Here is a 25894-nt window from a genome sequence, read left to right as displayed (position 1 = left end):
TTTTTTGCAATAATGCGTAAAACTTGGCCATTTTTGAAGATATTTAGCTAAAACTTGCCAGAGTTAGTCATAATAATGCGTTCTATCCTATATATTCCGGTTTTTTCGAAAAATCAAAAAAAAATTGAAAAAAATGTAAAAATATAAATTTTGAATTTTATTATAAAAAAAAAATTCGAAATTTTCAAAATTTCGAAAATCCGAGATAGCAGTTTGATAGCGCAGTCTATTCTGAGTCCTCTCATGCAAAGAAATTGGATCTAGCTTAAAAACTGAGCCCTTGGGAGCGATTGCCGTGGTTCAATGTTTTGCGTCGAAATCGGCCGAACATGACGTCACTCTGACGTCATTTCCGGCCGACCTATGGTAGCTACGAAGTTCAAATTTTGACACAAGGTGTCAAATTGATGCAGCCTAAGGTACTGAAAGTTTGGCGTCGATACGTCAAGCGGTTTGGAAGTTATTGCAGAAAAACGGGAGGGGGCTATAAATAGCCCCCCCCCCCAGTGGGGCGCGGGATATGTACTCTACCGACTCTACATACACCGTTGACACCGCGGCTCGGCGTTCGGGCAGTAACATCCACTTCGTCCGGAGCGAGCGCAGCTGGACTGGGAAGCGGGAAACGGCACGTTCGTTCGATGACCGGGCGCTCAAACATCCAAGATGTCAGTGTTCTCTCGTCATCGCCTTTTGTTTTGTTTTCTCGAATTTTGTTGCAGCTGGTAGGAAGTATATAAAAATTTCTATCTATTTTTTTTCACTTTATCTCTTGTGCATGTGTAACTGCGGGACATGCCTGGCTGTGACCAAGGCACTTATATAAATAACTCTGTGACAGACACTCTCGACTCGTTATGTGGACTGACGGTGTCTGGGTTAGTGATGACGGCAGTCTGGCGCCGGCCGCGGTCCCGGTCCGGTGACGGCTGCGGTCCCGGTGGTCATGTCTCCCCCGGCCACTTCCGTCCCGCTCCGGCCGGCACCGGACCGGTGTGCCCAGCGGCGGCCATAAATCACAGTCGCGCGCGGCGGGGGAGTAAATCAACGACCGACAGGGAGTAAATCAGCACCCGTTTAGTGCGTAAATCAGCCGCGGGCCGCGTGTCTGTCGCCGGGCCGCCGGCCGCTGTCCGCCGCCCCCGTCAGTCGGGATCGTCGCGTCGTGCCGTGTCGAGCGCCGTCGGCGACGGGTGAGCTTCATAGTCATGTTGCTGTCGGCGCTACTGCTTTTCACCTACTGGCTAGCCGGCGGCTGTCTTTCCGCGAGGGCCGCCCTGCCTCCGGCGCCGGCCACTGGAATGGGCCGTTTCTTTGGCAACTGGTGGCGACAAACGGGCGGTGCTGAACTGAGACCTCCTCTCATCGGGCCAATCAGAAGACGGAACCCCAGTCAGCGACAGTCATCGGAGCTGCCGGCGCGGCTGTCACCTCCGGGCTGGCACACTGGGCCGCAGTTCAACCCTGGGAGACACAGACGCCCGGACCCGGCGGGTCGGCGGCAGTTCAGCAGTGCTCAGAGCGGCGTCACCGGTGAATGGCGGAGCCGTCTTGGAGTCCCATCTGTCCGACAGAGAGCACGTAAGCCAAGGACCTGGCCAGGATGGTCAGGGACTGAGAACGGTCGCAGAGCTCGTAAACCAAGGACCTGGTCGGGCTGGCCGGTGGCCGATGATGATAGCCGGAGAGCTCGAAAGCCCAGGATCTGGACAGGCTGGTTGGGAGCTGACTACGGTAGTCAGGGAGCTCGGAAACCCAGGGCCTGGAAGGGCAATGCAGACGCTCTGCAAAAGCGGCAGGGCAGACGGGTACCAAGTGTCCGCCGCCCCGGCCGGCGGCGCTGGTCCCCGGAGACGTTGAAGTTTGGGTTGTTGTCAAGACCGGTAGACTGGCATCCGAGTCAGCCCGGGCCTCTTCTACCGTTACTGAATAGAGCCGGTCCCTCCGAGCTGAACCGTTTGCCGTCAGGTGGGGAGGAGCGGCCGAAGCTGAACAATCTACCGATAGGTGGGGATGATTGGCAAGACCTCTCTACGTCATACACAGCACCGTCTCACGAGTTGCAACCTCTGACTGACGACAATCCATCGACAGAAGACGCACCGGCCAGCTCTGGTGGACCCGGTGACAACTCGACTCACCACTTCGCCGGTCTTCCAGAAGAAGGTCCGAATCCGGCCACTGACAGTGCTGCCGCCCGATGGCACCCGCTGCTCGTGATTCCTGAGAAGGACGCCGAGCTCCCAGCGGACGCCACGACTGTGTCACCGCTCACCAACGTGCCGCTCGAGTTCCCAGAGCCTCCCGAGTTCTCTCAGTCTCTCGAGTATTCCACTTCCTCCGAATACGCCCAGTCCCATAAGTCCTCTCAGCCGTCTAAGCACTCTCAACCTCCGGAGTTTTCCCAGCGTTTTATCGATTTGACGGCTGAGCTGCCTCCGATTCCAGCGGAGTTGCCTGCTGGGCCTCATAAGTCGGCTGAGCCTCCTGCTGAGTCACACTCATCGGCTGAGCCACCTGCTGAGTCACAATCACCAGCTGAGCCACCTGCTGAGTCACAGCCAGCGGGGAAGCCGCCCGCGGACTCACACCAGTCTGCTGAGTCCACGGCTGAGTCTCCCTCCCCTACTGGACCGTCTGAGGGGCCTCGCCCGCCGTCTGGGTCCGCCGGCTCTCCCACCGTCTCCCGTCCATCGGGCGAGTCCCCGACCATCCCACACTCGTTGACTGGGTATCCGGCCCTCTCCTCACTAGCCGTGGGTGACGGCTTAGTGCCGCCGGAGCAGGCCGCCTCCCTGGAGCGGCCCTGGTACGTTGACTCGCTCCTGTCCCTTCCACAGGGCTACGGCCCGCCTAAGGACCAACAGCACCAGCAGGAGGGGCCCGCAGCGCCTCAGCCGTCCCCGCATTTCACGAACGATTTATTTACGGGGCAGGGCGGTAAAGTAGACGCCCGGTACCCACCGCACGGTGGCGGTAGTCCTTCCCTACCTCTCGACACTTCACAGTATGGACCGCCGAAGGACCCACTGTACCCGCTTACAGTCAGCCCAGGATACAGTGGAGGACCACTCGACCAGCAGGGCTCACAGTCGGGGTACGGGCCCCCGAGGAGTCCTCTGTTCCCTCCCACCTTCTCTCCGGGACACAGTGGCGGAGTGCCACTGACCCGACCTACCCAGAGGGGCACCCACCAGGAGTACGGTCCTCCGAAGGGCCCTCTGTACCCGCCCATCAACCCGGGACACAGTGGTGACCTGCCTGGCTACGGCCCTCCGAGGGACGCCCATCGGCCCGGAGCGGCTCATCAGCCTGAAGACGCTTATCGACCTGAAAACGTTCATCGGCTAGAGAATGCCCATCGTCCTGAAAACGCCCATCGGCCTGGAGACGCTCATCACCCAGCTGAAGCTCATCGACCAGCCGATGCCCATCACCCAGCAAACGTCCACAATCCTGATGACACTAAGCAGCCGTCGCCGTCCTCTCTGACCAAGGATCAGGAGAAGCTGCTGGACCTGCTGGCAGAGGCCGGCGCGGAGAAACTAGTGGCCAGTCTGCGGCGGCAAGGGTCGACCAAGTCCGGCCAGGAGGAGTGTGAGTGCGGCGAGGTGGCGCCGCCGGGCACCGTGGTGGGTCTCACCGGTCTGGCGGCGCTGCTCATCTACGTCCTCTCCATCCAGACGATCGGCAGCTCCAAAGGCAGCGGCAGCGGCCGAGCCATCAAACGTGAGTACAGGGACCGGCCACTTTGTCGGCATTTTGTGTTTAGTGTGATAAGTGTTTTATTGTCGATTATTTTTGGCATTCTGCATACAAATACGCATGGTGTGATTGTGCTTTTGGCATAAGAGATGTGTTCGTTTATGACAATGCTAATGACAATGCTTAGATTCTTGTTCCTCAATCCTCACCGAGTTTTGTTCTCCTGTTTCATGCCGTTTACGCCGCGCAGCCAACAGTTACGGCCACATGGAGACGCTGCTGTCGGCGCTGGTTACCGAACACCTGTCAGAGACGGCGGCGCGCTGGTCCGTGGCCCGGCCGGAGCCCTCGTTCCCCGGGTTCACCTGGGCAGAGTACCGCGCCGGCAAGCTGCTGGCGCCGCCGACCACCGCTGCGCCCGTGCCGGGACCCCGGAGGGGTGCCGCCCGCCGTGTGGACTCCGTCACCAGTCAGAAGAGGAAGCGGCTGAGACCGGTCGCCAAGGACGGTCTGCTGGCGCGCGTGGAGCGCTGGCTGCGCGGCCGCGGCCGGCTCGTGTACCGTCCAGTGAACGGCACGAAGCAGAGCCCGCCGGACTGCGAGTGCAGCCTGCGCCACCTGCTCGACGTGCTCGGCTACGTGCCTCTGGCCGTGCTGCTCGGCTACAGCACCACCCTGTCGACCACGGCGCTGGCCACGGCCGGCGCCGGCGGCGGCACCGCCATCGACGTCACCATCAACGACGCCGACACCATCACCAACAGCAATAACAACGCGCCGACGCTGACCAACACGGACAGCGACATCATCACCAACACGGCCCAGGGCAACCCGATCAACACCAACACCAACACGGCCAGCAACCAGGACAGCGACATGATCACCAACATGGCCGGCGGACGTGCGCTCACCTACCGCAGGAGGAAGAGCTGTCGGCGTAGCAGGACGTCCCGTGAGTAGAATTAGGTCCTCGTCACGCTTTGTTAATTTAGTCCTATCTTCTTGTTCCTGTAGGAACTTCAAAAGGTTTCAGCCTATCTCCGTCCAAGTGTTTTAAGCAGACTATGCATAAATCAGTAGGCAGATGGCTACTGACCATCCTCCCGGCCGCCTGCCGCCCGGTTATGGTGGTAATTACCACCGTTCGTCCGGCCACATCCTTGTTGGCTGACCACCGTGTTACGGTGTGGGGTCTTTTTCTACCGCTCCCTCTGCGGCGGATGACAGGGTGGCGCATACAGATAGCGGTCGGCAGAGCGGCTCCTAGACCAGCGCTGCTCCGCCGAGCCACAATTCATTAGCGGGGCGGTAATTAACTGGAGTTCTGCTGGCGCTGCGGTGTGTGCGGTGTCTGTGGGCCGTTGAGGGTGGCGCCGCACGCCGCAGAGCCGATCTTGTGGCTCCTCTCTGACGCTGATGCGTGCCTCTGCCGCAGGTACCGTCCCGGCAGGCGGCAGACGGTGACGACCGGCCCGTCCGTCCCCGGCTCTCCGAAGTCGATGTGGTGCTCAGAGACGGCGGCCGGGTCACTCTGCGTGCCGGACCCGGCGCGGCCAGTGGTGCTGAAGACAGACTCTCGACTCTGACTCACTGCTGGATGGTGACGGCAGGTCGTGTCACAGACTGAAGAGGTCATAGTGGATACATTGGAACTGGTATATTGGGCATTACAGTGTTTGTTATAGGGCATTATAGGCTGTACGACGGCCGATCGGGCTCGGGATAGTGTGAGTGATTTATTGGTCAGCGTCGGTGATCTGACTGCATGGGCTCAGTGATTACGTGAAGTCGCCTCAGGAACGGGGCCGTTATTGGCAATCGGTGACCACTCGTGACGGAGTTGAAGTGACTGGTGTTTGAAGTGGTGGCAACTAAATGGTAGATTAGGATTTACTCTGGAATTGTGACGACGGTGCTCAATAAATTTGAATTTCGCTGTAGCTGTGTTCATCTTTGCGCCCCGACGTGTATCCGTCCGTTAGCTATGTCGACTGTCTGCTCCCCGTCGTTCCGCCGGCTATGTGCGGCCGCGTGTGTCCTGTGTCTATGTGTGCCGGGACTGGAGGCATTGCCGAGCGCCGGGGACGTACCCGTCGCCCGTCCCGTGACCGACCTGGCGGCGCTGCTGAGCAGTGTGACCGCTGTGGTGCTGCTGCCGCGAGAGACGGGCCCGCCGGCCGACCGGCCGCAGCCGCGACTCACCACCCTCTGGGACGTGATGACGGCCGGTGGTGACCGCCACCTGCGCCACAGCGGGACAGCTAGTTCAGCAGTGGTGAAGAAAGCCCGACCACAGCCCGTCCCGGTCCACACAGCGCATAGTGCGGCGGCGGGCGACGGCACCGGAGACCGCAGTCAGAGACATGTCCGGTTCGGGCCGAAGGCTGTCCGCCGGAGGGGGCGAGCGCCGCCTCTGAGGAGTGAGACCAGCCCTCGGAGGCCGAGGATGCTGCCGCGGCGGCCGGTGGCCTCTCCCACCCGTCTCGGTGGCCGGATCGGCCGCAGACCCGCGCGATCTCCGGGACAGACCGCTCAGCGGCGCGCCGAGTCCAGAAGAGAGCTGCGGAAGATCGTCTGGTTCCTGGCCCAGCTGCTGGCAGAGGCTCCCCCGCTGAATAGCACCGATCCTCAGACTGAGGTGATCGGTGCGAGCAGCGACTCGGCGGCGCTGCACCCGATCGCGCTGCCTCTGATCTCTATCAGCCCATCTAACTGGACCCTAACTCCTCCCAGACCCGATCCGCTTCTCACTTTCAACACATCTTCGACGGTATCAGGCGTCTCTGGGCATTCATTCACCAGCTCCGAAGAAAGTAAATTTTCATCCCCCGTTCCGTGGCTGGGGAACCGTCCCTCTGTCGTACCGGAGCAAAACCACCGCCTTTCTACTTTCTCGGGACACAGATCCCGTCCATTCGCAGCCCCTCTCGTTGGATCCCCGATGGTGAGGCGCCACCGGTACGCCGTCGCCGTTTCTCCGCGCCCCTCCGCCGGTCCTCGGGTACCTGTGCCGAAGACCGTTCCCGTGGCAGAGCACCGAGGTGCCGTCAGTCGGCCGCCTGTGCCTCCGTCCAGCGTTCAGCCGCCGCCCCGGGAGCGGCCTACGGTACAGAGGGCCGGTGGGTACCGGCCGACATCACCGCCCTCGGTCTGCTACTGCACCGACACCAAGGTGGCCTCGGTGGCGGCCGCCGGCGTCTCGGCGCTCTTCTCCCTGGCGGTGTTTGTGGCGGCGCGAGCAGCTCTCTCCGGCTCTCAGCTCGGCCTCGGAGGGCTGACTCTGGAGGTCAGACGCGCTCAGCGCAGGTCGCTGTCCGACCCGCCGAACGCAGGTGAGACTCGTCAGTGTAAGCTTATAATTATTTCCTGCGACCACGATTCTGGATCGACGAATGCCAATGTCGTTCATATTACGGGTTACCGATCTAGCTCCTATGCGGGTGCTTCACTGTGCTTTCCTATCAGAAATCAGACGGTGTTTTCTGTCTGTTGAGTCTTGCATCCTTGCAGTATTGTGGATGTTCTGGTAGTACTCGTGAGCAGCGTGTCTGACGGACCATCCGCCGGCAGGGGAGCTGCGTCCGTCCCGTCTGCGGCTGGAGCGGCTCGGCCGGCTCCGCCCTCTGAAGCTGCCAGAGCCCAGCGGGCCGATTTTCGCCAACAGCGCAGTGCCGCTGCGGCTGCTGGGCTCGGAGGGCCTGCTGGGTGCGCTGCTGCGCCGACAGCCGGCGCTGGGGCCGCCGCTGGTCCGCGCTGGCCAGCTGACCCGGCCCCGTCTGCCGGCCGGCCTGCAGAAGGCGGCGGCGTCCCTGGGTCGGGTGCTGGAGCTGGCGCTGCGTCCGGGCACGGCGGCGAACGGGCCGGAGCGGCGCGGCGCCCCGCCGCCGGCGCCGCGCTGCCGCTGCCCGGGCGGCGGCGTGCTGAAGGAGGCACTCGGCCTGCTGCCGCTGGCCGCCGCGCTCGGCTACTCGGCAAGCACGGCGGCCAGCGCGGCGGCGCAGGTGGCCGGCGGCTCGGCCAGCGCGGCCAGCACGCCTGTTGTCACCGTGATACCCGGCGGCGGCATCACCACCACCGAGTCGAACACGCCGAGCGTCACCAACAGCGGCACCGACACCGTCACCACCTCCGCCCTGGCCACCTCCACCAACGCCAACAACAACGACATCACCAGCAACAACAACGACCTCATCACCAACAACAACTCACCCGGCGCCGGCCGCTGAGGCCACTCTCACCGCGTCTTACGGCGTCATCACGGCGCTTGAATCTAACTATATCGACATCGACCATATCGATCGACATCGGTTGAGGGAAAGGCCCGTGCGCACGCGGTCAGCAAGCACCAGTCATCCGCTTGTGCTGCTTTTGTGACATCTATCTATGTACAAGCCATGCTGCTTCCTAGTTCCGACATTTGGATGGTTCATGATTATGTTGTAGGCAAAACGTTTTCTTTTCACAGAATCGAACTGTATTTGTTTTTGAGAATATATCTCCAATTTCCAAATATGCCTACAATCTGTACCTACCGTTTACAACTTACCTATTCGTCATGTTGAGACCATTTCAGGGCTTAGAGAAGAAGTGTAAGAGGCAGACATTTGGGGCGACGGGGCTGAGACAGACATCTCAGTGCCGTTTTCAGCTATAACTGTAGGCAAATAGTAAATTCTGGGCTGATAATGACGAATGTGCCACTGCCAACTGCCAGCATTCGTTGGGCTGTACACGGTTTATCATCCATTTATATTGAATACAGTGACGTGACCTCATTTGTCGTTTCAAAAATGGCGATTTCAGGTGACTTAAGCTTGAAACAGACTCTTTCCGCAGTCAGGAAATCGCATGCGAGAGCCTATTCAAATACCTAGGTTACCTAGGTACATGGAAGCACGCCGGCTCTGGCATCAATCGCACGCACCTCCCGCATGCGATTGATGTGGGAGAAGAATTGTAATGTATTTAAAAAGGCTCTCGCATGCGATTTCCTGAATGCGGAAAGAGTCTGTTTCAGCCTTTAGGGTGACCGTGGCCAAAAGTCACGGGAGGTGAAAACGTTGCCGGTGCCGGTGTTTTCATGTCGATGTTTTCGTTTTGAGAAGTTGCTGAGTACCTTCCTATCTAATCGGATGTCGGTAATAGCGAAAACATTAGGCTGACCTGTCGAGGTCACCTGAGGTCATGCTATCCGAAACGGCGAATAAAACTGTAAAACGCGATTCGAGATGATGCGGTTTGAAGCGTTTTTTTTAGCATGATTATGATTATAATTGTGGAAAGTCTTATAAAGTTGTGGCTCATAACTAAAGTGAGCCAAAAACAAAACCATTGAATTCGTTTTTGGCTTACTTAATAGTTAGGTATGAACAAGAAGTTATTATTAACTCTTTCCACAATTATAATTAGGCATTTGCAAGGCTGTAGGCACTTGCGAGGAAAAGGGCCACCTTTAACATGGGGATTGAAACTGAGATAGCCATCTTGTAGCCCGTGTCCGAAAACCCACCAGTCGATATCCTTACGGCCGATTTCGGCTTCCATTCGTAGGTATCGGCAATTTTAAAAGAGGAATGCGTCCTTATCCCAGGAATGCGTCCTTACCCTGTAATACAGCCACCCGCGGCGAGGCTTTGGTTTTTTACCAATCAGCTCCAATCAGCTCAGCTTTAACCAATCAGCTTATCTGACACAATCCGACGAGTCTGTCTTCTGAACGCTGATTGGCTTGAGTGTGACGTCATCGCTATGCCATCATACAGTAGGTGCCGTAGAGAGTATCAACATAGTACCAATATGTTAAATAGTTTTAAATACTTTTTCGCGAATTGTGCACTTCTGGCACCATGGGCGTAGGAACCTCACGAAAAGTGGGGGGGGGGGGGGGGGGCCAGCGAAACTTCAATGTCACTTTGTGGGAGCCCCAATACCCCTATGAAGAAATTCTTTGCAGTTTTGTGCTCATCTCACCTTGCTGAATCATTTCCTGCTCTTAGTTTTGTATTTAAATAAAAAATAAAGATTTTACTTTAAAAAATGGCTAAAAAGTGGGGGGGCCATGGCCCCCCCGGCCCCCCCCTGTTCCTACGCCTATGTCTGGCACCAGTTTTAAAAAGAAAATGAAAAATAATAATGTCAAAATGAAAAACAACGATATCTTCATATTTCACGAAGGTGGCCATTTTCCTTTACACCATAGGATGCAGCGAATAAGCATTGAGCAATCAGAAATGAGGATTGGCCATTGAGCAATGAGCAGTGCCCATCCCAAGGCCATATGCCCATCCGATGTAATGTAATCACGTCCTTATTTACTTTCATCGTCCCTAGATGTCACTAGTGGTAAGCGCCTGATGTTATGCTGTACCGCACGGCCTCTGTTTCACTAATTTACTGCAAAGACAAGTGGTCATCTTGTTTTACCAAGATTGAATTGGAAAAGCAGGTTTGATGTGTGAATTGAATAACACCTATTTTAACCCTCGCATGTGTGCGGCGTTTGCCAGCTTCTAATGTGTAGGGGGGGGGGGGGGGGTCGGTTGGACCCCCCCTTGCCGTTTGGCCCCTGATCGAGCTAGAGCTTCCCGGAAAAAACGAGCGTGTTGCCCGTGACGAGAGGAAGCCGATGATACCCAATTTTAAGGTCCTAGGTCATTGGTTGACCTTCCAGGTCAGGTCAATGATCCAAAGTCGGGAAAATCGGGACCTGTTAGAAAGTCGTAAAGTGTGGCTGCTAAGGGGTTTTTCGGGGTGCTGATCACGAATATCGTGTTAGTTTTGATCACAGATGATGTCTTGAAGCATTTAGACCAGGTCGGGTCAGGTCAGGTCAGGTCAACCGGTAGGGGTTGTGACGGGTATTCGTAGTACGTGTCAACCGCCTCTGACAGCTTCGTAACATGTTACGAAGTCACCAAAACTACTTCGTAAATGTTCAAATGGTTGCTAAATTCGAATTCAGCTCCAAAAACTAGCCTAGAAACATGTAAAACTCGAAAAAGTGACCCGAGGTCACCCGAGGTCACCAAAGGTCAATGACCTGACCTGACCTTCAGGTGACCTTGACACACACGGGAGTAACATCAAATCACATGTTTGAACGTTTGAAACCACGAAAAGCTTGCAAACACGCGGCTAGTGCGAGCCGACATACGCGAAATCGCGATTCCGGCCAAACATGGTCTCGGAAAAGAGGTCACAGGTCAAAGGTCATTTGGGTCAGGGTCATGAAATTTTCAGGGTAGGTGTCAAATTGATCAATGCGAGGGTACTGAAAGTTTCGTCGCGATCGGCCGCTTTTTACGCGAGTTATTCGCGAAAAACCATGGGGGGGGGTTCATCCGACCCCCCCCCCCTACACATGCGAGGGTTAAAGCCCGATGCGGCCTCAATAAAACAGTACATGTGATAAGGATCACTATAAAATGCATTTTGATACTGTAGAGTTTCAAAGAAGCGTCAAAATATGTCAGCACTTTAGGGGCTTGGTGTCAAATGAAATAATATCGTCGTTATTGTCTACGTTTTAAAAACGTGTTTGAGTTCTCAATATACCGCTATATACCATACCCTGCTATATACCGTGCGTGTTTGTGTCTTGCGATTTGATCTATGACCGTGGCGATTTGTGTGCATTACTTTTGTACAACCCACAGTGTATATAAATACAACTTTTGTGTGCTTGTAGAGTAGAATTGGTTATCGAAAGGAATCTTGGCATTGGTAAGAAGAGATAATAATTTTACGCTGATATTGGTTAGTATATTTGATGAGTTTTTATCGTTCCCAGTACCATTATTTTAACTGACATCTTGCATCTGAGGCCAGTTTTACCAACAGAAAAATAACTGCCTGCCGGAATTTTTTGTCTAAAGACTGCGGTAAAAGTATACATTGAGTCCGAGTGACTGTTAAAAGATAAAGTTTTCATATTCTTACATTATTTGACATCCTGAATCCAAAAATGATACTTATATGTCCTGGAAATAAAAGAAAAAACAATCAAACCTGACCTAACCTTACCTATTTACCTACCAGTAAAACGCCTTTTGGGGCGACCAACGGAGCGAGCGAGAGGATGGGCCTTGCACGTGCGAAATTGCGAGGGGGTACCTCCAACTAACTTGTGCACTGCACCCTACTAACCGGTCTTTAGCAATGTGCCAAATTTCAGCGCAATCGGCCTAGCCGTTCTCGAGATCTGGAAGCGGCACACTGCACGTGCGCACGTGCAAGCGGGGTCCAAACTGACTTTTGCACGGCACCCTACTAACTGGTCCCCAACCGTGTACCAAATTTGAGCGCAATCGGCCCAGCCGTTCTCGAGATCTGGGAGCGCCCCCTGCAGGTGCGCACGTGCTGTAGCACCCCAACCTTAACACATGCAGATGAATTATCTGATGGAGACCTAACTGTGTACCGAGTTTCAATTCAATCGGCCCAGCCGTTGTGCCGTTATTGAGGTTGCAATTTTGGGGGTTCTTAAAAAATGTCCAACTTTACCACGCGCCACGTGCGGTGGTTGGCAAGAACGCATGGTGGCCATCACACCACATAACTTTTACGTCCAAGTGACATTCAGTAAAGAAGACCGCTTGTCAATCGGATGTCCCGTTCCTAAGATATTAGCTTTTGAAGAGCGTCCCCACGGCCGGCCGGCCGCTCATACTCAGGATTTTCCCTTAATTCAGTATGAGACTCCGCTCGCTTCGCTCGCTCCGTAACAACCTACCAACCTACAACCTAACAACCTAAAACCTACAAACCTACCAACCTAAAACCTGAAACCTTCAAACCTACAACCTAACCTAACCTAAAACCTAAATTTTTTGCTGTTACATATTTGTATCAACAACGTCACAATTGTCCGCTCGGACCTAATATATACTAATACCAAGACTGCTTCACATACGGAGTGTGTCCGTGAAAATTTCATCAGATATTTCACATTTATTCGTCGGACAGTTTTATGTCCGCATATTTTTGTCAAACTTTCGTCGTCTCACATTTTTTTGTCCGTGCATTTTTTATCCATGTATATTTTGTCTGTACATTTTTTTCATGTACATTTTTTTTGTCTGGACATTTTTTGTCTGGACATTTTTTGTCATTATATTTTTTCGTCCAATAAATTTTATGTCTGTGCACCCACTGTTAAGTGTTACCTAACTCCAAGGTTGAGTGAAAACATACCTACTACCGTAAAACGGGGTGTTAAGGGACAGTTTTGAGGTGTTTTGTTATATAGCTCAAGAAGAGTTGGGGCTAGAAGCATCAACTTGTCAGCATTTTATGTGGAATTTGGTGCTTTACATGCCTGCTACATTAAAGTTTTAAAAATATATACATGCATATTATTTTCTATTATTTTTCATCACTGTCCCTTAGCACCCCAATGTGGGGTGTTAAGGGACACCTATATTATTCCAAGAAATGGTCATCAAATGCCCACGATTGGGGTGTGAAAGGGCACACAATTTATTTATTGAAATGTTTTGCATATTCTGTCACAAAACAAGTCAGGTTCATTCACCACTAATGGCCTTTTTAGCCAATTACATGTAATGCAGTTTACGCTTCTGGAAAATGTGCTAATTATAATGTTAACAGAACCAAAAAGTACCCTTTTGTCATCAACAAAAACCCATTTTGAAGCTAGTCACTTGTTGTTATGTTGCCCTCTTTGTTTTGGCCTTTTTATGATGACATCACATTTACCTACATCAGTCTTCATTGACCCATCATTGTAAAAGAGAGTGTATGTATGTATGTATGTATGTATTTAGTGTTAAGGAAGTTTTGAGGTGTTTTGTTATATAACTTAAGATATTAAAGATGAAAGCATGAACTTGCCAGCATTTTATGTGGAATTTGGTGTTTTCCATGCCTGCTGAAAGAAAACTTATGAAATTATATTTAGATTTTGTTTTTTATTTTTTCTTCCCTGTCCCTAGCACCCCACATCCACCTCAAAATATGCATGTGTCCGGAAAAGAGGAAGAGGATGATGAATGAATGGGTGGATTTGTATGAGTTTTTCAGGAAACATGTGAAATACATGTGACAATACACCTATGCATTCATTTTACCTGTACACCTATTAGTTTATGTGGTACACACAAAGTTTTTGAGATGTCACAATTTTGTGAAAATGTAGCATGATTTTCAAAACCATTTTCGAATCAAATCACTTGCATGAAAAACCATGCCATTTTGTCTTATAGTCAAGAACAAAACAGTGTCAACTACCACACTCAAGTTTTTATTTAACCTTCTCAAATTAGGAACTTAGCATGACTCAAAGTTTTTCCCATGCAACGCAACTGTCCCTTATCACCTCACTGTCCCTTAACACCCCATTTTACGGTACCTATTTAACGGTTTCTTGTCTGTTCTCCAGGTGTCTGCAGCGTGAACATTTAATTGTCGAAGTAACAACAATCCAGGGAAGCCATGAGCCGCAAGCGGTTTATTGACAAGGACAAGTCGGTGACATTCCAACTGGTGCACCGCTCCCAAAGGGATCCTCTGGTTGCCGACCCTTCTGCGCCACAGCGAGTTCTCCTTGAAGTTGAGGACCCCAAAGCCGATGCTAAGCTTTCACAGCGAGAACAGCAGATGAAGTATGGCATATACTTTGATGACGACTACAACTATCTCCAACATATCAAACCATCCAGAAAGCAGGATGTCGTTTGGCTCGAATCCGCGTCCGCTGCAAAGAGGAAAAAGAAGAGGCACGCTGCGTCGCTACCTCAGGAGGAGGGAGCCGATGCTGATGCCGATGCTGATGTCGCCGCCGCCGCCGCCCCAGGGCCGTCGCTGCAGCTGCCCTCGTCTGTGTTCGCCTCGCACGTGGAGGAAGATGTCGGTCTGTTGAACAGGGCGGCGCCGGACTATGGCCCTCCCGCCGAGATCGAGTCCGAACTGGCCGAGGTAATGGACGACGACTTCACCCCGGGACCTGAAGATGAGCTGGAAGACAACTTCTTCGAGCTGGCAGGAGGACTTGCCTCGGACAATGAGAGCGAAGATGAAATCGAATTTGAAGTGTCTGACGATGAGCAGTTGGACTCTGATGATGACTTTGACGAGGAAGCGATGCTTCGTTTGATGAAGAAGCCTCAGGCTAGGTCGCAGTTCACTGAGTACTCCACGACCAGTCAGGGCGTTCTCAGCACCGTCGCCATGGAGGCTCTCAACGAGAGGTTCGAGAACTTCATGGGCCAGTATGAAGATCTAGAGGTTGGTGGCCTCGAAACAGAAGAGATCGCTGGTGCTCTGGATCCGAACTCGGATCGTCTTCTTGCACTCGCTGATGAATTTCAAAAAGCAAAGGAGAAGCCGACTATCGAAAAAGATATCGATCTTCGCGATTACGAAGAAGACGAGGAAAAAGATGATATGGTGTCTATCACTGTGTATGAAAATGCCAAAGAAGACCGGATGGACTGTGAGAGCATCCTGTCTACCTATTCTAACACGAGAAATAGACCCAAGCTCATTGATGCACCCAATAACTCGAAGATATTGATCGACAAAAAGGGCATGGCCAAAGACGACAAGCCTAAGCTGACCAAGAAGGCGCTGGCGCAGCTGGACGCCGGGGCCAGCGATGGTTCGGACGACTCGGACATGGGCTCCGAGTCGTCGTTCGGCAACGAGACGCTGGCTAGCCGTATATCGATGCTGTCAGTTCGCCACGACGGGGAAACGCCGGAGGAAAGGAAGGCCAGGAAGCACGAGCTGAAGGCGCTCCGCAGAGAGCGCATCCAGGAGAGAAAAGCTAACCAGCAGCTGACGAAGATTTTGTCGCAGAGGCAGAGTCAGAGCCAGACAGACAAGCTGAAGGCAAAACAGGCTATTCGGTATCAGTGAGACCATGGAGAGTTTCGTCATTGCAAAAGTTGTGGACTGGTGGTGCATTTTAAGTGTGGTTCTCCTAAATGTGTGTAGTCTTATTCTTCTGGGTAGTATGTGCATTGTGCAGGTTGTGGCATCGTGAACTGCCTGTGTCTTGATAAACCCTGGGGTCTCGCAAGTGTTTCAGACATTCAATGAGCGTTATTGTGATCGAGTGACATTTGATGATGTGAGAGTATGAAAGGTGTTTATACCGTCAGCCCAACAATGTAGGAGAATGCAGGCGTATACGAGTGCTACTGAAGATTGCGCTGTATGCATATTTTGCTTGCATGTGTCAGCCGTCGCTCGTGTACGAAATTTCGAAAGTTTGTATGTTGTTGTATGTGTGTGTTGTTGTGTGTTGTGTGTATGTTGTGTGTGTGTGCCTATATGATAATCTACACTGATACATAGAAGTCAGTGACTGATACATATAAAAATTTTCACTTTTGTTTGTGTGTGATGCTCGCAAAGAAATAGTTAAAGGGACCCTCCCACCTTAACATTAGTTTTGAGTTGAGATAGCCAAGTTTGCGGCCAGGCTCAGAAACCACCATTTATCCTGGTCGCAACCCCCGCAGCTTTATGGTGTTCAAGAAATTTCTTCCCTTTACTTGCAGGGTGGGACCAGCGTGGTCCCTATCTCTTAACCATTACGGGAATCTGATGACGTCATCAGGCTTTCGAACGTCCGTTAAATGTTTGACTAAAACGTTTTGTAGCACGCGGTGGTATATGCTGCGTTGCGCGCAACAAATGCCGCACTTTTAAATAAAGTCGCTAGGAACAGCGGAGATCCCAAAAAGTAAACAAAAGTAAAAGTCTAATATATTGAAAACCGGTGAATATTTTTCGGTGAAATTTGGTAGATATTCGTTTTCGCTCTTTCTGAACCGAGTGACATCACTTTCATGCCAATTCATAAACTTTTTTGAAGGTGGGAGGGTCCCTTTAAATGGGATGCCGAAATACTATTGGAACGTTGTAGTCTGCGTTTGCCGTAGATCATGCATATTAGTCGATTAGAAGTTCTGATTCTGGACTCAACTCGTGGGTGACCCGGGAAGGTGGGTCTCGGACGCTGCGTGGCCACAGAGGGGGCGTACCAAGATTACTTAGGTCATAGATATAAAGACTTGGGTAATATTTTCCAAATTAAAGAAACTTTCGGCTTCGATTGCGGTAATGTCTAACATAAACTTCGTCACATTAAAAGCTATTTATGTAGTTTTTTTTATTTACTAGAGAAAAACAACAAATATTCGTGAATGATTGCCGGGCACTGAGTGAAACCAGCAACGTTCGGCGCTCGAAGTTTTGTGACTATGACGTCATAGGCCCAATTAAGTGCCTTTTTCCGTTTTTTTTACCGGATCCTTGAAACACGTGACATTTGATACGCGGAGAGCGTGTGGAGGTTGGGCGATGTGGGCGATGAGTTGCCGGATTTTATCTATTTTTACATTGTTTATTCTTGCTTGTCTTGTCACTGTAGATTATCAAGAATGATGTTTTATCATATGTGAGAGGCCTTGATTCAGTTGGGCAAACTAGACTTTTGGAATCAAAATATTGAGGCATCAATAATTCAAATTTGATTCTGGTGGGAGGAGCCATGACCAAATATGGGCATAGATCAATTTTTTGATTCATTTGGGTACACTTTTGACTTCAAATGTAGGACGACTGTGAAAACGGCGCCTGGAGCGATTTGATCAAGGTTCGTGAAATTCACACGTGACGTTTAGCATGTAGAATGCCGACGGGAATGGGAGAAGCTCCAAATATCACGTGACTAATATGCCCTCCGGCGCCCTGTTTTCACCGGCGTCTGTTTGTATCGTTACAGTTGAAAAAAGGCCCATGACGGTGCGATTTTTCTTTAAAAAGGTAGAAAAATGTGGTAGGTTTGCAAAAAGTGTCGCCTCAAAACTAAGAAATTGTCCCTTTGGCATTGTGAATGGGAAAAAGACAGAGCCACTGTCCATCATGTAAAACCTGTTTTGAGGAAATCACACTGTATGTATGTTATTTTTGTATCATGAATCACATATTAAACAATCAGTATTTGTGTAAAATGGAAAAATGAAATTTTCAAACCCCTAATTATCATTGTTGTAGTGCTTTTATATTTATTATATGGTTTTTACCTGTTGCTTCAGTTTTTGTATTCTTAACATTTAAAAATTGTGAATTGTTATCAAATGTAGTGAAGGTAAAGTACAACAATGCTATAGGTATCTGTTGTGGTGCTGACTGCTGAGGATACCACTAAATGTGAATAATAGCAAGATAAACGCTGTATTCCTGCAAGTCATTGTTGCCTATCTGTTAACATTACCTGTGAATCAAAATAATGATTAGCCAGCTGATGGGGAATCAATATTATGATTATCTGTTTAAAGTGAATCAATTCCTTGATTGCCTTTCACTACCTACCTATAGAATTCAAATTGTTATGATAGGAGCAATATTATTTTGCTTAGGAGATAGTTCCAGCATTTCTGTTCAAGATCAGGCATGCTCCTTCTTGAAACACTCTCTTATTTTTATGTGATTGGTAAGCTAGAAATGGTCTGCATTTATGCCCAAATATGGTCATAAGGAATCAATCTTTTGATGCCTCCATATTTTGATTCCAAAGGTCTAGTTTGCCCAACTGGATTGAGTTGATATATGCATAATGCCATGCTCCATGCATTGATTATGATTACAATTATGACCCATCCATTATGTGTTTTTTGCTCTGTTGGTTGTGACTCGTACATCAGCATGGCAGGAATTTGTCATTGTTATATTGGATTTAAATGAGTCGATTTGCCCTTTTTGTATTAACCAGATGGCCAGGTTTTCCTTGTAAGTCTCAGTTTTTTTTTCTTCAAAAGCTTGTCATGTCAAACGAGTCAGGTCGTAGTGTTCTCAGTCTAGTATGCTCTGGGTGGGTTAGCCCCATCCAGCATTTAGCCTTTCAGGGCCTGCTCTGGCTCAGGGCAGCAGCTGTTCTCACCTCTTGCCCCAGTTGAGATGCAAAGCTGATAGTTAATGCGTAGGTAGGGCCCCTGAAATCTGAATGTAATACTTCAAAATAGATTGATTTTACCAAGGCCCTAAATACAAGGTTGCACGGACTTATTTCTACTAAACCTACCAGAATACAGTTTCACGGTTGAGTAATTAAATAATCATTCAATCAAAATGTATTTATTATTATCTCGTAATCATTTATAACCAATTTTATAAATTAACTTCCAATTTGCTTGCCTTTTACTAGCAAAATAACTTTTCTAGTATTGGGTAAACATAGTGGTGTAGCAATAGGAACCACATCTGGCAAAACTCCAATACCTACATACAGCAGAAAAGCAGCCACCAGGTGTCGCTACAGTCGCCGCACAGATGTCGCGCGCGTCACCAATCGCCACACTACCGATTTCCATAAGGACGCATATGTACGGATATGTAACGGAAAGTCGCCCTTAAGGATTACGTTTACATCCTTTGCTTATCAGGTCGATGATTGGAAATTGGGAGGGGCTCGACTATTTTCGACCACGGATATGCCTTTATCACATGATGGGAAACATGCTGATAAGCGTTTTATTTGTCATACCAGCACAAAAGTATTTTTAATCATTTTTCAAAAATAGCCGTTCTGCCGTATCTTTCAGTGCAGGGTGCTGTCGGTCATCCCCGACGTTACGTCACGCCGGGCATTGCCAGATTTTCCTACTAGACTTCGACGCCCCCTGGATTTTACTAAGCCCTTTTCTTTCCTCTATATACAAATATTGACAATAATTTGGGACTAGACTGGTTTGGCTGGCCCTACATAAGCCATGTGTGACTACTGACTATTAACTTTACATCTCAACTGGGGCAAGTGGCAAAAACAACTGTGACCCCAAGTGGGTCCCTAATGCCTAAATGTTAGACAGGGTTGATCCACTAGGGGAATAAGATGCTGGAACTAGGAAGAAGCCACAGTTCCAATGCTGCAACAGTGTGAAGCCCTATGATACCCAGATTTTTGCTTTTCTCCATTTTCTTTTCAGAATCCTCCATTGCAATTATGAAGTTGGCAGGTACCTACATATTTGCTGAAAGTAGACAATATAGGACTGAATTATATATCCTTGTGTTGCAACATGTACATGCTAAGTGAAGGTGTTGGAGAGGAATGATCCAATATCCATTTATTCTGGGATAATTGTGGGGAAAATGAACTATGAAGGGTATGTCTTGCAAAAGATCTATTGCAGTCCGCTCATGCTGTTCCCACTGATGACTGCAAATGTATAATACAGACGATACAGTATACCTAGTTTTCCATTTTCATTACATGGCTTTGAGGCTTCCCTCACGAAGCACATGTTCCCATGCAGACCAGTAATATAATTCCATGCACATGTTTTTGTTCAGGAGTGAGGTCATTTGCAGGATGGCTGCAGAGTGCAGGCTGATTTTCATTTGTAGGCACTGCAGCTAGGTTCAAGCTGAGAGTGTAGCATCCACTTTATACAGCTGCTCTTGTAGGAGGCAGTGTTAGAACTTGAGCCTCACTCTAACTATTTCAGGTAAAAAGGTCTCATGGTATTTCTACTAGAGAAGTTTTTGCAGAATTTCTTGACAAGTGGACAAAATGGAAATGTAAGTATGCACCTGATTCCAAACCAAAAACTTTGTAATTTTATGATGAATGGAAAATTGTTGTTGGCACTGTTTTGATACTGAGAGATATATAATGCATATATGCTTAAATATATAATCAAGTAAGATACATAACATTGTCTTACAATTTAGTGAGGTTTATTTACTTGATAAGATAAATAGAAAGCTTAAAGGAAACAGTCCACTTTCCTGAAATCAGTATTTTGCTATTGATTTATGATTTTTTATGCTCAAAATAATCATGAAATAAAATAAAACCTTTTTGTAAAAACAATTATTTTCTATATTTTAATATAGGACGAACTATATTATATGTAAAATAATGTTTGACGCGGAAGCTTATTACGCATTGACCAATCATATTGCGTAGCTCAAACCTACGCATACTGCATTGGCTGTAAGCAGCACGCTGATTGGCTGACGATGACGTGGCTGCATTCCTGTGCAAGGCACGCATTCCTCTACAAGGCACTCTTTTCGGAACGAGAAATGGAATATCTTCGTCTAGGGTGATCGTTGAGCCGTAAAAGCTCCTGATTTGTGCTAGTCTCAGCTCAAGCTACGAAACTGCTATTCCAGCTCAAAACCCCATGTTAAAAGTGAACTATTTCCTTTAACCCGGCAGGCGGTGGGCCTACCAGCCACCTTCCGCGCGGTGGGGGGGGGGGGCACTTTTTTGCCCCCCCCCCCGTATCTCCAAAACTACTGGACGGATCCGGAAAATTCAAACGGCGTTCGATAGCCCTGTCAAATTTGTCGAGGGAAACCAAATTTCATTGACCTCGGGGTCACCGATGACGTCACAGGTCAGGTCAAAGATAAAATGTTTCACCGTTCACGGGGCTTCTAGGGAAAGCGCTATAACACCGAGTAAAACGCATTTTGTCGAAAATCAGCGATAAGGCGTCAGTTGTCTAGTATATATGTTGCTATTAGAGGTCACTGGTCATACAAGGTCAGGTCACAGGTCAGGTCACCAAAGGTCACCAAGGGTCACCACATGAGCCCAACTTTACTAAGGTTATGCGATGCATGTTTTATGGCCAGTTTTTCATTTCCAACTCAATGGTGTTGGTTATAAGACCATCAGGTACGGTTTAGGTCACTTTCTGGTGGAGGTCAGGTCAAGGTCAGGTCAAAAAAGGTCAAATTTCAAAGTTGATATTTTTGCATAAAATGGGTATCGATTCGATGCAGCTCGTCACGGGGAGTCTAATGGTGGTCTTTGTTTTGCGCTACGAGGTCTAGAATTGCTAAAAATTGAGTTTGAAAATTTGACGTCATCAATTTTGAACAGTTTTTTCGCTATAACTTGGCCAAAAAAAGAGGTATCGATCTCAAATTTGGTATGTAGGTAGAAGGCGGTAGGGGCTATCACATATATTCCGGTTTTTTTCGAAATTCAAAAAACTTTTTGGATTTTTTGGCTATTATATTCAAAAAATCTATTTTTTGATTTTTGGGGGTTAAAATCCAAAAAATTCGAAAAACCGAAATAGCAGTTTTGTAGCCCTTTTGATTCTACACCTTTTATGTCTGAAACATTTTTCTATATCTCTAAAGCTGTAGGCCTGACAGCTCTTCCCGCGAAACCTTTTTTTGGGTCGAAAATGGCAAAAATGACGTCACTCTGACGTCATTAGCGGCCAACCTATCATAGCCTTTGGAAAATTTTTTGGTCACCATGTGCGCTAGCTGCTCCCGGGAGGGTACCGAGAGTTTGGTGACGATCGGCGCAGCGGTTCTCGAGATATATCGAAAAAACTAAAGGGGGGGGGCAAAAAAATGCCCCCCCCTTTCACCGCCTGGAAGGTTAAGGCTACAGGAGAAGAAATACTACACCTTTTTCCCTTCTGTTTGAAAAGGTTGGAGCTCAATTTGAAAAAAGGGTTACTTTAAGCTGAAAAATGTGGCATTCAATTTGAATTAGGTACATCTTTTTTCAAATTAAAGTTCATCTTTTTTCGAATTGAACTCCAGCCTTTTAAAACACCAGTATAGCGCCTTTTGGGGCGACTAACGGAGCGAGCGAGAGGGTGAGCCTTGCACGTGCGAAATTTCGAGGGGGTACCTCCAGCTGACTTGTGCACGGCACCCTACTAACCGGTCTCTAGCGATGTGCCAAATTTGAGCACAATCGGCACAGCCGTTCTCGAGATCTGGAAGCGGCACCCTGCACGTGCGCACGTGCAAAATGGGTCCGAACTGACTTTTGCACGGCACCCTACTAACCGGTCCCTAACCATGTACCAAATTTGAGCGTCATCGGTCCAGCCGTTCTCGAGATCTGGAAACGACCCCTGCACGTGCGCACGTGCAGCAGCACCCCAACTCTGGCACATGGATATGCAGTGCCTAGTGGGTGCCTACCTACATGCCAACTTTCAGCGCAATCGGCCAAGTAGTTACCGAGATATTGCAACAATTACAAAAGTGACACCTCTTCGTTTTGCACGTGGCACGTGCATAAGGGGTCACCCACATGCATCGGGAATAGTCCAATACTTGGTAGAAGGAATGAAGCTACCCCACAAAAATTACCGCATGTAAATCGGTCAAGTGGTTGCTGAGATATAAGCCTCGCAAAAGCGTGACCACGGCCGGCCGGCCGGCCGGCCGCTCATACTCAGAAATTTCCGTTATTCTACGTAAGACTCCGCTCGCTTCGCTCGCTCCGTAATAAAAGAAGGTGTAGGGTGCAAACTACACTGACTATTTGAAAAAGTATATGCTTTGACTTGCACCACTACACAAGTAACTTATATATAAATAAACTTCTAGTTACTTTTATGTTATGACGATGTGATGTACTTTTAATAACAGGGAAGCATTAAGGCTGAGAAAAATGTAGAATAATTGTTCACATCGGTGGTTCATATGCCTGATTATCTAAGACCATACTTAGCAGCCAAGTATCACATTTGACAGCTGGAAAATCAGTGGCTGGACAGGGTGATTGTATCTTAACAAACAGAGCACCAAAGAAGTTTTACAATTGAGTTTAGTACCTAGTTGGTGTTTCATAATTAGGCCAACATATATATATATATATATATATATATATATATATATATATCTGCCTATTATGATACGTTTCAGACTTGATGCAAGCAGTGCAGTGCTCTGCAACTTTGAGGTATATGAGCTCCTGCAAGATGTAAAGAAACAATCGTCTGGTAAGAAGAAGAAAAGTCAACAGAAGAATTTGGCTACTATTACCTATGAGGTGAGGTGGCTCTGCTTTCAAGCTTCTTAATGGATTAGCAAAATAATCTTTTTTATAAGAAGTCACCATAAACTGAGAACATTGGCATGCATTGGAAATTTACATAGGTACATTTGATGTCTTCATTGTTACCTGTTGGTCGCTCTCATCGCGAGTGAATATATTATCAGTTCTCTTTTGGCTTTATGTTCCTTTTTATAGCAGTGATATTGATGTCTTATCGTTCTTTAGATGAGATGATGTCACTAACAGAAAACTGATCAGCCTTGTTACCAGCTGAACACTGTTACTGGAAACAACAGCGATGTAGGACCTCTGGATCCTCTAAATCTTCCCTCTTTTTAGATCATCCATTAGCTGCGTACATTCTTTTTGAACTGCTATACTTCAAATGTAACCAGGAAGTCTGGGCGCCAATGACTATCACAAACCCTAATCCATCGTTATATATCACTGTCATCGGCCCAGTGCTTTCCAGGCACACACACTGGGTCTGTTGTGTAACTCCTGTGGATGTTGAGCGGTGTGATGTCATCTTTGTGCTTTTCTCACCATGTGTTGTCTCTCTGTGCTGCAGACGCTGAGGTTCTTGGAGAGCACTCCATGCAAGTACCAGTCTGAGCGCTGCATACGCGAGTTCCTGCTGGCCCTGACCAAGTTCCAGCTGACCAAGTCGGAGAAGCTGCAGCTGCTCAACACGCGGCCCACCTCCGCCGTGGAGATTCAGCTGGTGAGTGACGCTGGGTGCCTGCTGGGTGCCGTGCCCCCGCCCAGGGCTCACGGCGAACGGACTATCGGGGCTTGCCGCTCGGCCAACTAAAGAAAAGTTAAAGGGAGATAATGACCTTTTTCCACAAAATCTGAGTTAGGACCATTTTCTGACAAAAAAAAAAAACAAGTTATAATGTAAATTAAAACCATTTTGCTCAATTCGGTACCTTGCCGCAAATATCTCAACTTGAAGTCACGTTAGCGGGGAGCGCTGAAAATGACCGTTGAATAAGTACTTACATCACTTTTTGGTACTTGCATGTAATTTTGTAAAATGAGCGTATTCCTTACATTTGATCTTCATCACATCTAGTTAGTTAATGGTCGTCTATAGTGCCTTCAAAAGATATTCATGGTTTGGGGGTGGTTTATGTCTAAATTTACGCAACTATTTTTCCTGTTCATCATCTGACGCCATATGCTGCTATTTTAGTAGCAACGACTCAATTTTGAATCGGTCCCGCCGACTGCACAATAAAAGAAGATAGATACAACACTTTTGCGGCATCACTGAAAAACTTATGCAGTACTGTTATCAAAATTCTCATAACACTGTTCGACAAACCTGAAGTCTTTTTGAAATAAATATGCTTGTATTTTTCGCTTCAGGCTCTGACGCCAAGATAATGAATTTCGTAGTCGCAATTGCAAGATTTGGCTGCGTTTCTGGCGCATGCCGTTCATTTGTGGCGCAAAATATTGTAAACAATGTCATTTCTCTTAGGCACTATGTACCCCCGAATTAGAATCTAATTAATTCTAAACCGAATTAACTCTAATTCAAATTAGAATCCTTACAACCAAGCAACGACAAGGCGATGACATAAACAAAAACCCAAGCGTCGCTGTTTGAAACAAAAGCGCCATATACTGCGACTTTTTTATAGAGAAGGACAACGCATTTCGGTGGGTGTTACAAGTACTGCAAGTACTGCTTCTTTTTGCAAAAATAAAAACCTTTTTCACATACGAAAATGTGCTAGGAAATTTTCATATTTTATAGAAACTACAGTAGAAATTGTATAGATGTCGAGTAATTTTTATTTAAGAAAAAAGAAAGCTCATTATCTCCCTTTAAGAGGGGCGCTGTCCTGCGGGATACCCTGCGATCAACAACTCTGTTTGTCAGACGTCTCGATGGTGTCCTACTCGTGTCTCGCTGGGTCGGGTGCTAAGTTCGTAGTGTCAATAGAGATTTTGTAACTCTTCTGCGGATATCCTGTCAGCTTTGTTCCGTTAACCTGTTTACCGATCTGCACTTCTGTGTTTTCCTAACCCCAGCGTCGCACCGCATCCCGCCGCAGATTATCGAGGAGTCCGAGGAGCGTCTCAAGGACGAGGAGGTGGAGGAGATCCTGAACCTGGTGAAGACGCTGCTGCCCGGTCCGCCAGAGGAGGCCGCCGCCGACGGAGCGGAAGACACGTGAGCCGCGGCAGTTGGTCTGGGTGCGCGGGAAGGGGGGGGGGGTCATTGGCACACCGACAGTGTCTGGGGATCTCACCACGGGGTTGGTCTATGAGTGTTCTTGTTATTGGTCAACATGCTGTTGAGCTGTGATGCTGTTTTATAAAGATGTCTACATTGCTGTCTGGCTTCTCTATCAACGTTATGAAGTGACA

The 25894-nt window shown here is 48.8% G+C and overlaps 3 protein-coding genes across 7 annotated transcripts; all 3 read left to right on the top strand.

The window, feature by feature from the left end:
• The first annotated feature begins 1674 nt into the window (after nt 1–1674).
• On the top strand, nt 1675–5645 carry LOC122368695. Its single transcript, XM_043342892.1, has 5 exons — nt 1675–1717; nt 2095–2279; nt 3009–3729; nt 3956–4657; nt 5141–5645. Exons 1-5 carry the CDS (start codon nt 1675–1677, stop codon nt 5167–5169), a joined length of 1680 nt encoding a protein of 559 aa, XP_043198827.1. The 3' UTR covers nt 5170–5645.
• Nucleotides 5646–11277: 5632 nt separating this feature from the next.
• LOC122368491 (protein LTV1 homolog) lies at nt 11278–16060 on the top strand. Of its 2 annotated transcripts, none has more exons than XM_043342462.1 (2): nt 11278–11427; nt 14105–16060. In XM_043342462.1, exon 2 carries the CDS (start codon nt 14158–14160, stop codon nt 15580–15582), a length of 1425 nt encoding a protein of 474 aa, XP_043198397.1. In that variant the 5' UTR covers nt 11278–11427; nt 14105–14157; the 3' UTR covers nt 15583–16060. The 2 variants fall into 2 exon arrangements, with proteins under 2 accessions (XP_043198397.1, XP_043198406.1); XM_043342471.1 differs by having other exon boundaries at nt 11298–11460.
• Nucleotides 16061–17011: 951 nt separating this feature from the next.
• LOC122368474 (DNA-directed RNA polymerase III subunit RPC9-like) lies at nt 17012–25860 on the top strand. 4 transcript variants are annotated; one of them, XM_043342432.1, is made up of 5 exons: nt 17012–17026; nt 20184–20256; nt 23377–23503; nt 24081–24233; nt 25579–25860. In XM_043342432.1, the coding sequence occupies exons 2-5, from the start codon at nt 20249–20251 to the stop codon at nt 25699–25701; spliced, it is 411 nt and encodes a 136-aa protein (XP_043198367.1). In that variant the 5' UTR covers nt 17012–17026; nt 20184–20248; the 3' UTR covers nt 25702–25860. The 4 variants fall into 4 exon arrangements, with proteins under 4 accessions (XP_043198367.1, XP_043198373.1, XP_043198375.1 ...); XM_043342438.1 differs by lacking the exon at nt 17012–17026 and adding an exon at nt 17113–17131; XM_043342440.1 differs by lacking the exons at nt 17012–17026; nt 23377–23503 and adding an exon at nt 20015–20035.
• Nucleotides 25861–25894: the final 34 nt, after the last annotated feature.

Source organism: Amphibalanus amphitrite, unplaced genomic scaffold, assembly GCF_019059575.1.
Source record: "Amphibalanus amphitrite isolate SeventyFive unplaced genomic scaffold, NRLGWU_Aamphi_draft 000032F_arrow, whole genome shotgun sequence".
NCBI classification, from domain to species: Eukaryota; Metazoa; Arthropoda; class Thecostraca; order Balanomorpha; family Balanidae; genus Amphibalanus; species Amphibalanus amphitrite.
The sequence above is the reverse complement of the archived record's forward strand: the minus strand, read 5'-3'. Positions and strand labels throughout refer to the sequence as shown.

Coding starts and splice junctions, on each gene's coding strand:
- LOC122368474 (XM_043342427.1), top strand. CDS start 20,306: ATGGAAAATTGTTGTTGGCACTGTTTTGATACTGAGAG. Junction 20,344..23,376: donor CACTGTTTTGATACTGAGAG/ATATATAATGCA, acceptor GATACGTTTCAG/ACTTGATGCAAGCAGTGCAG. Junction 23,504..24,080: donor TGGCTACTATTACCTATGAG/GTGAGGTGGCTC, acceptor TCTGTGCTGCAG/ACGCTGAGGTTCTTGGAGAG.
- LOC122368491 (XM_043342462.1), top strand. CDS start 14,158: ATGAGCCGCAAGCGGTTTATTGACAAGGACAAGTCGGTGACATTCCAA.
- LOC122368695 (XM_043342892.1), top strand. CDS start 1,675: ATGATAGCCGGAGAGCTCGAAAGCCCAGGATCTGGACAGGCTG. Junction 1,718..2,094: donor CCCAGGATCTGGACAGGCTG/GTTGGGAGCTGA, acceptor ATCCATCGACAG/AAGACGCACCGGCCAGCTCT. Junction 3,730..3,955: donor CAGCGGCCGAGCCATCAAAC/GTGAGTACAGGG, acceptor TACGCCGCGCAG/CCAACAGTTACGGCCACATG.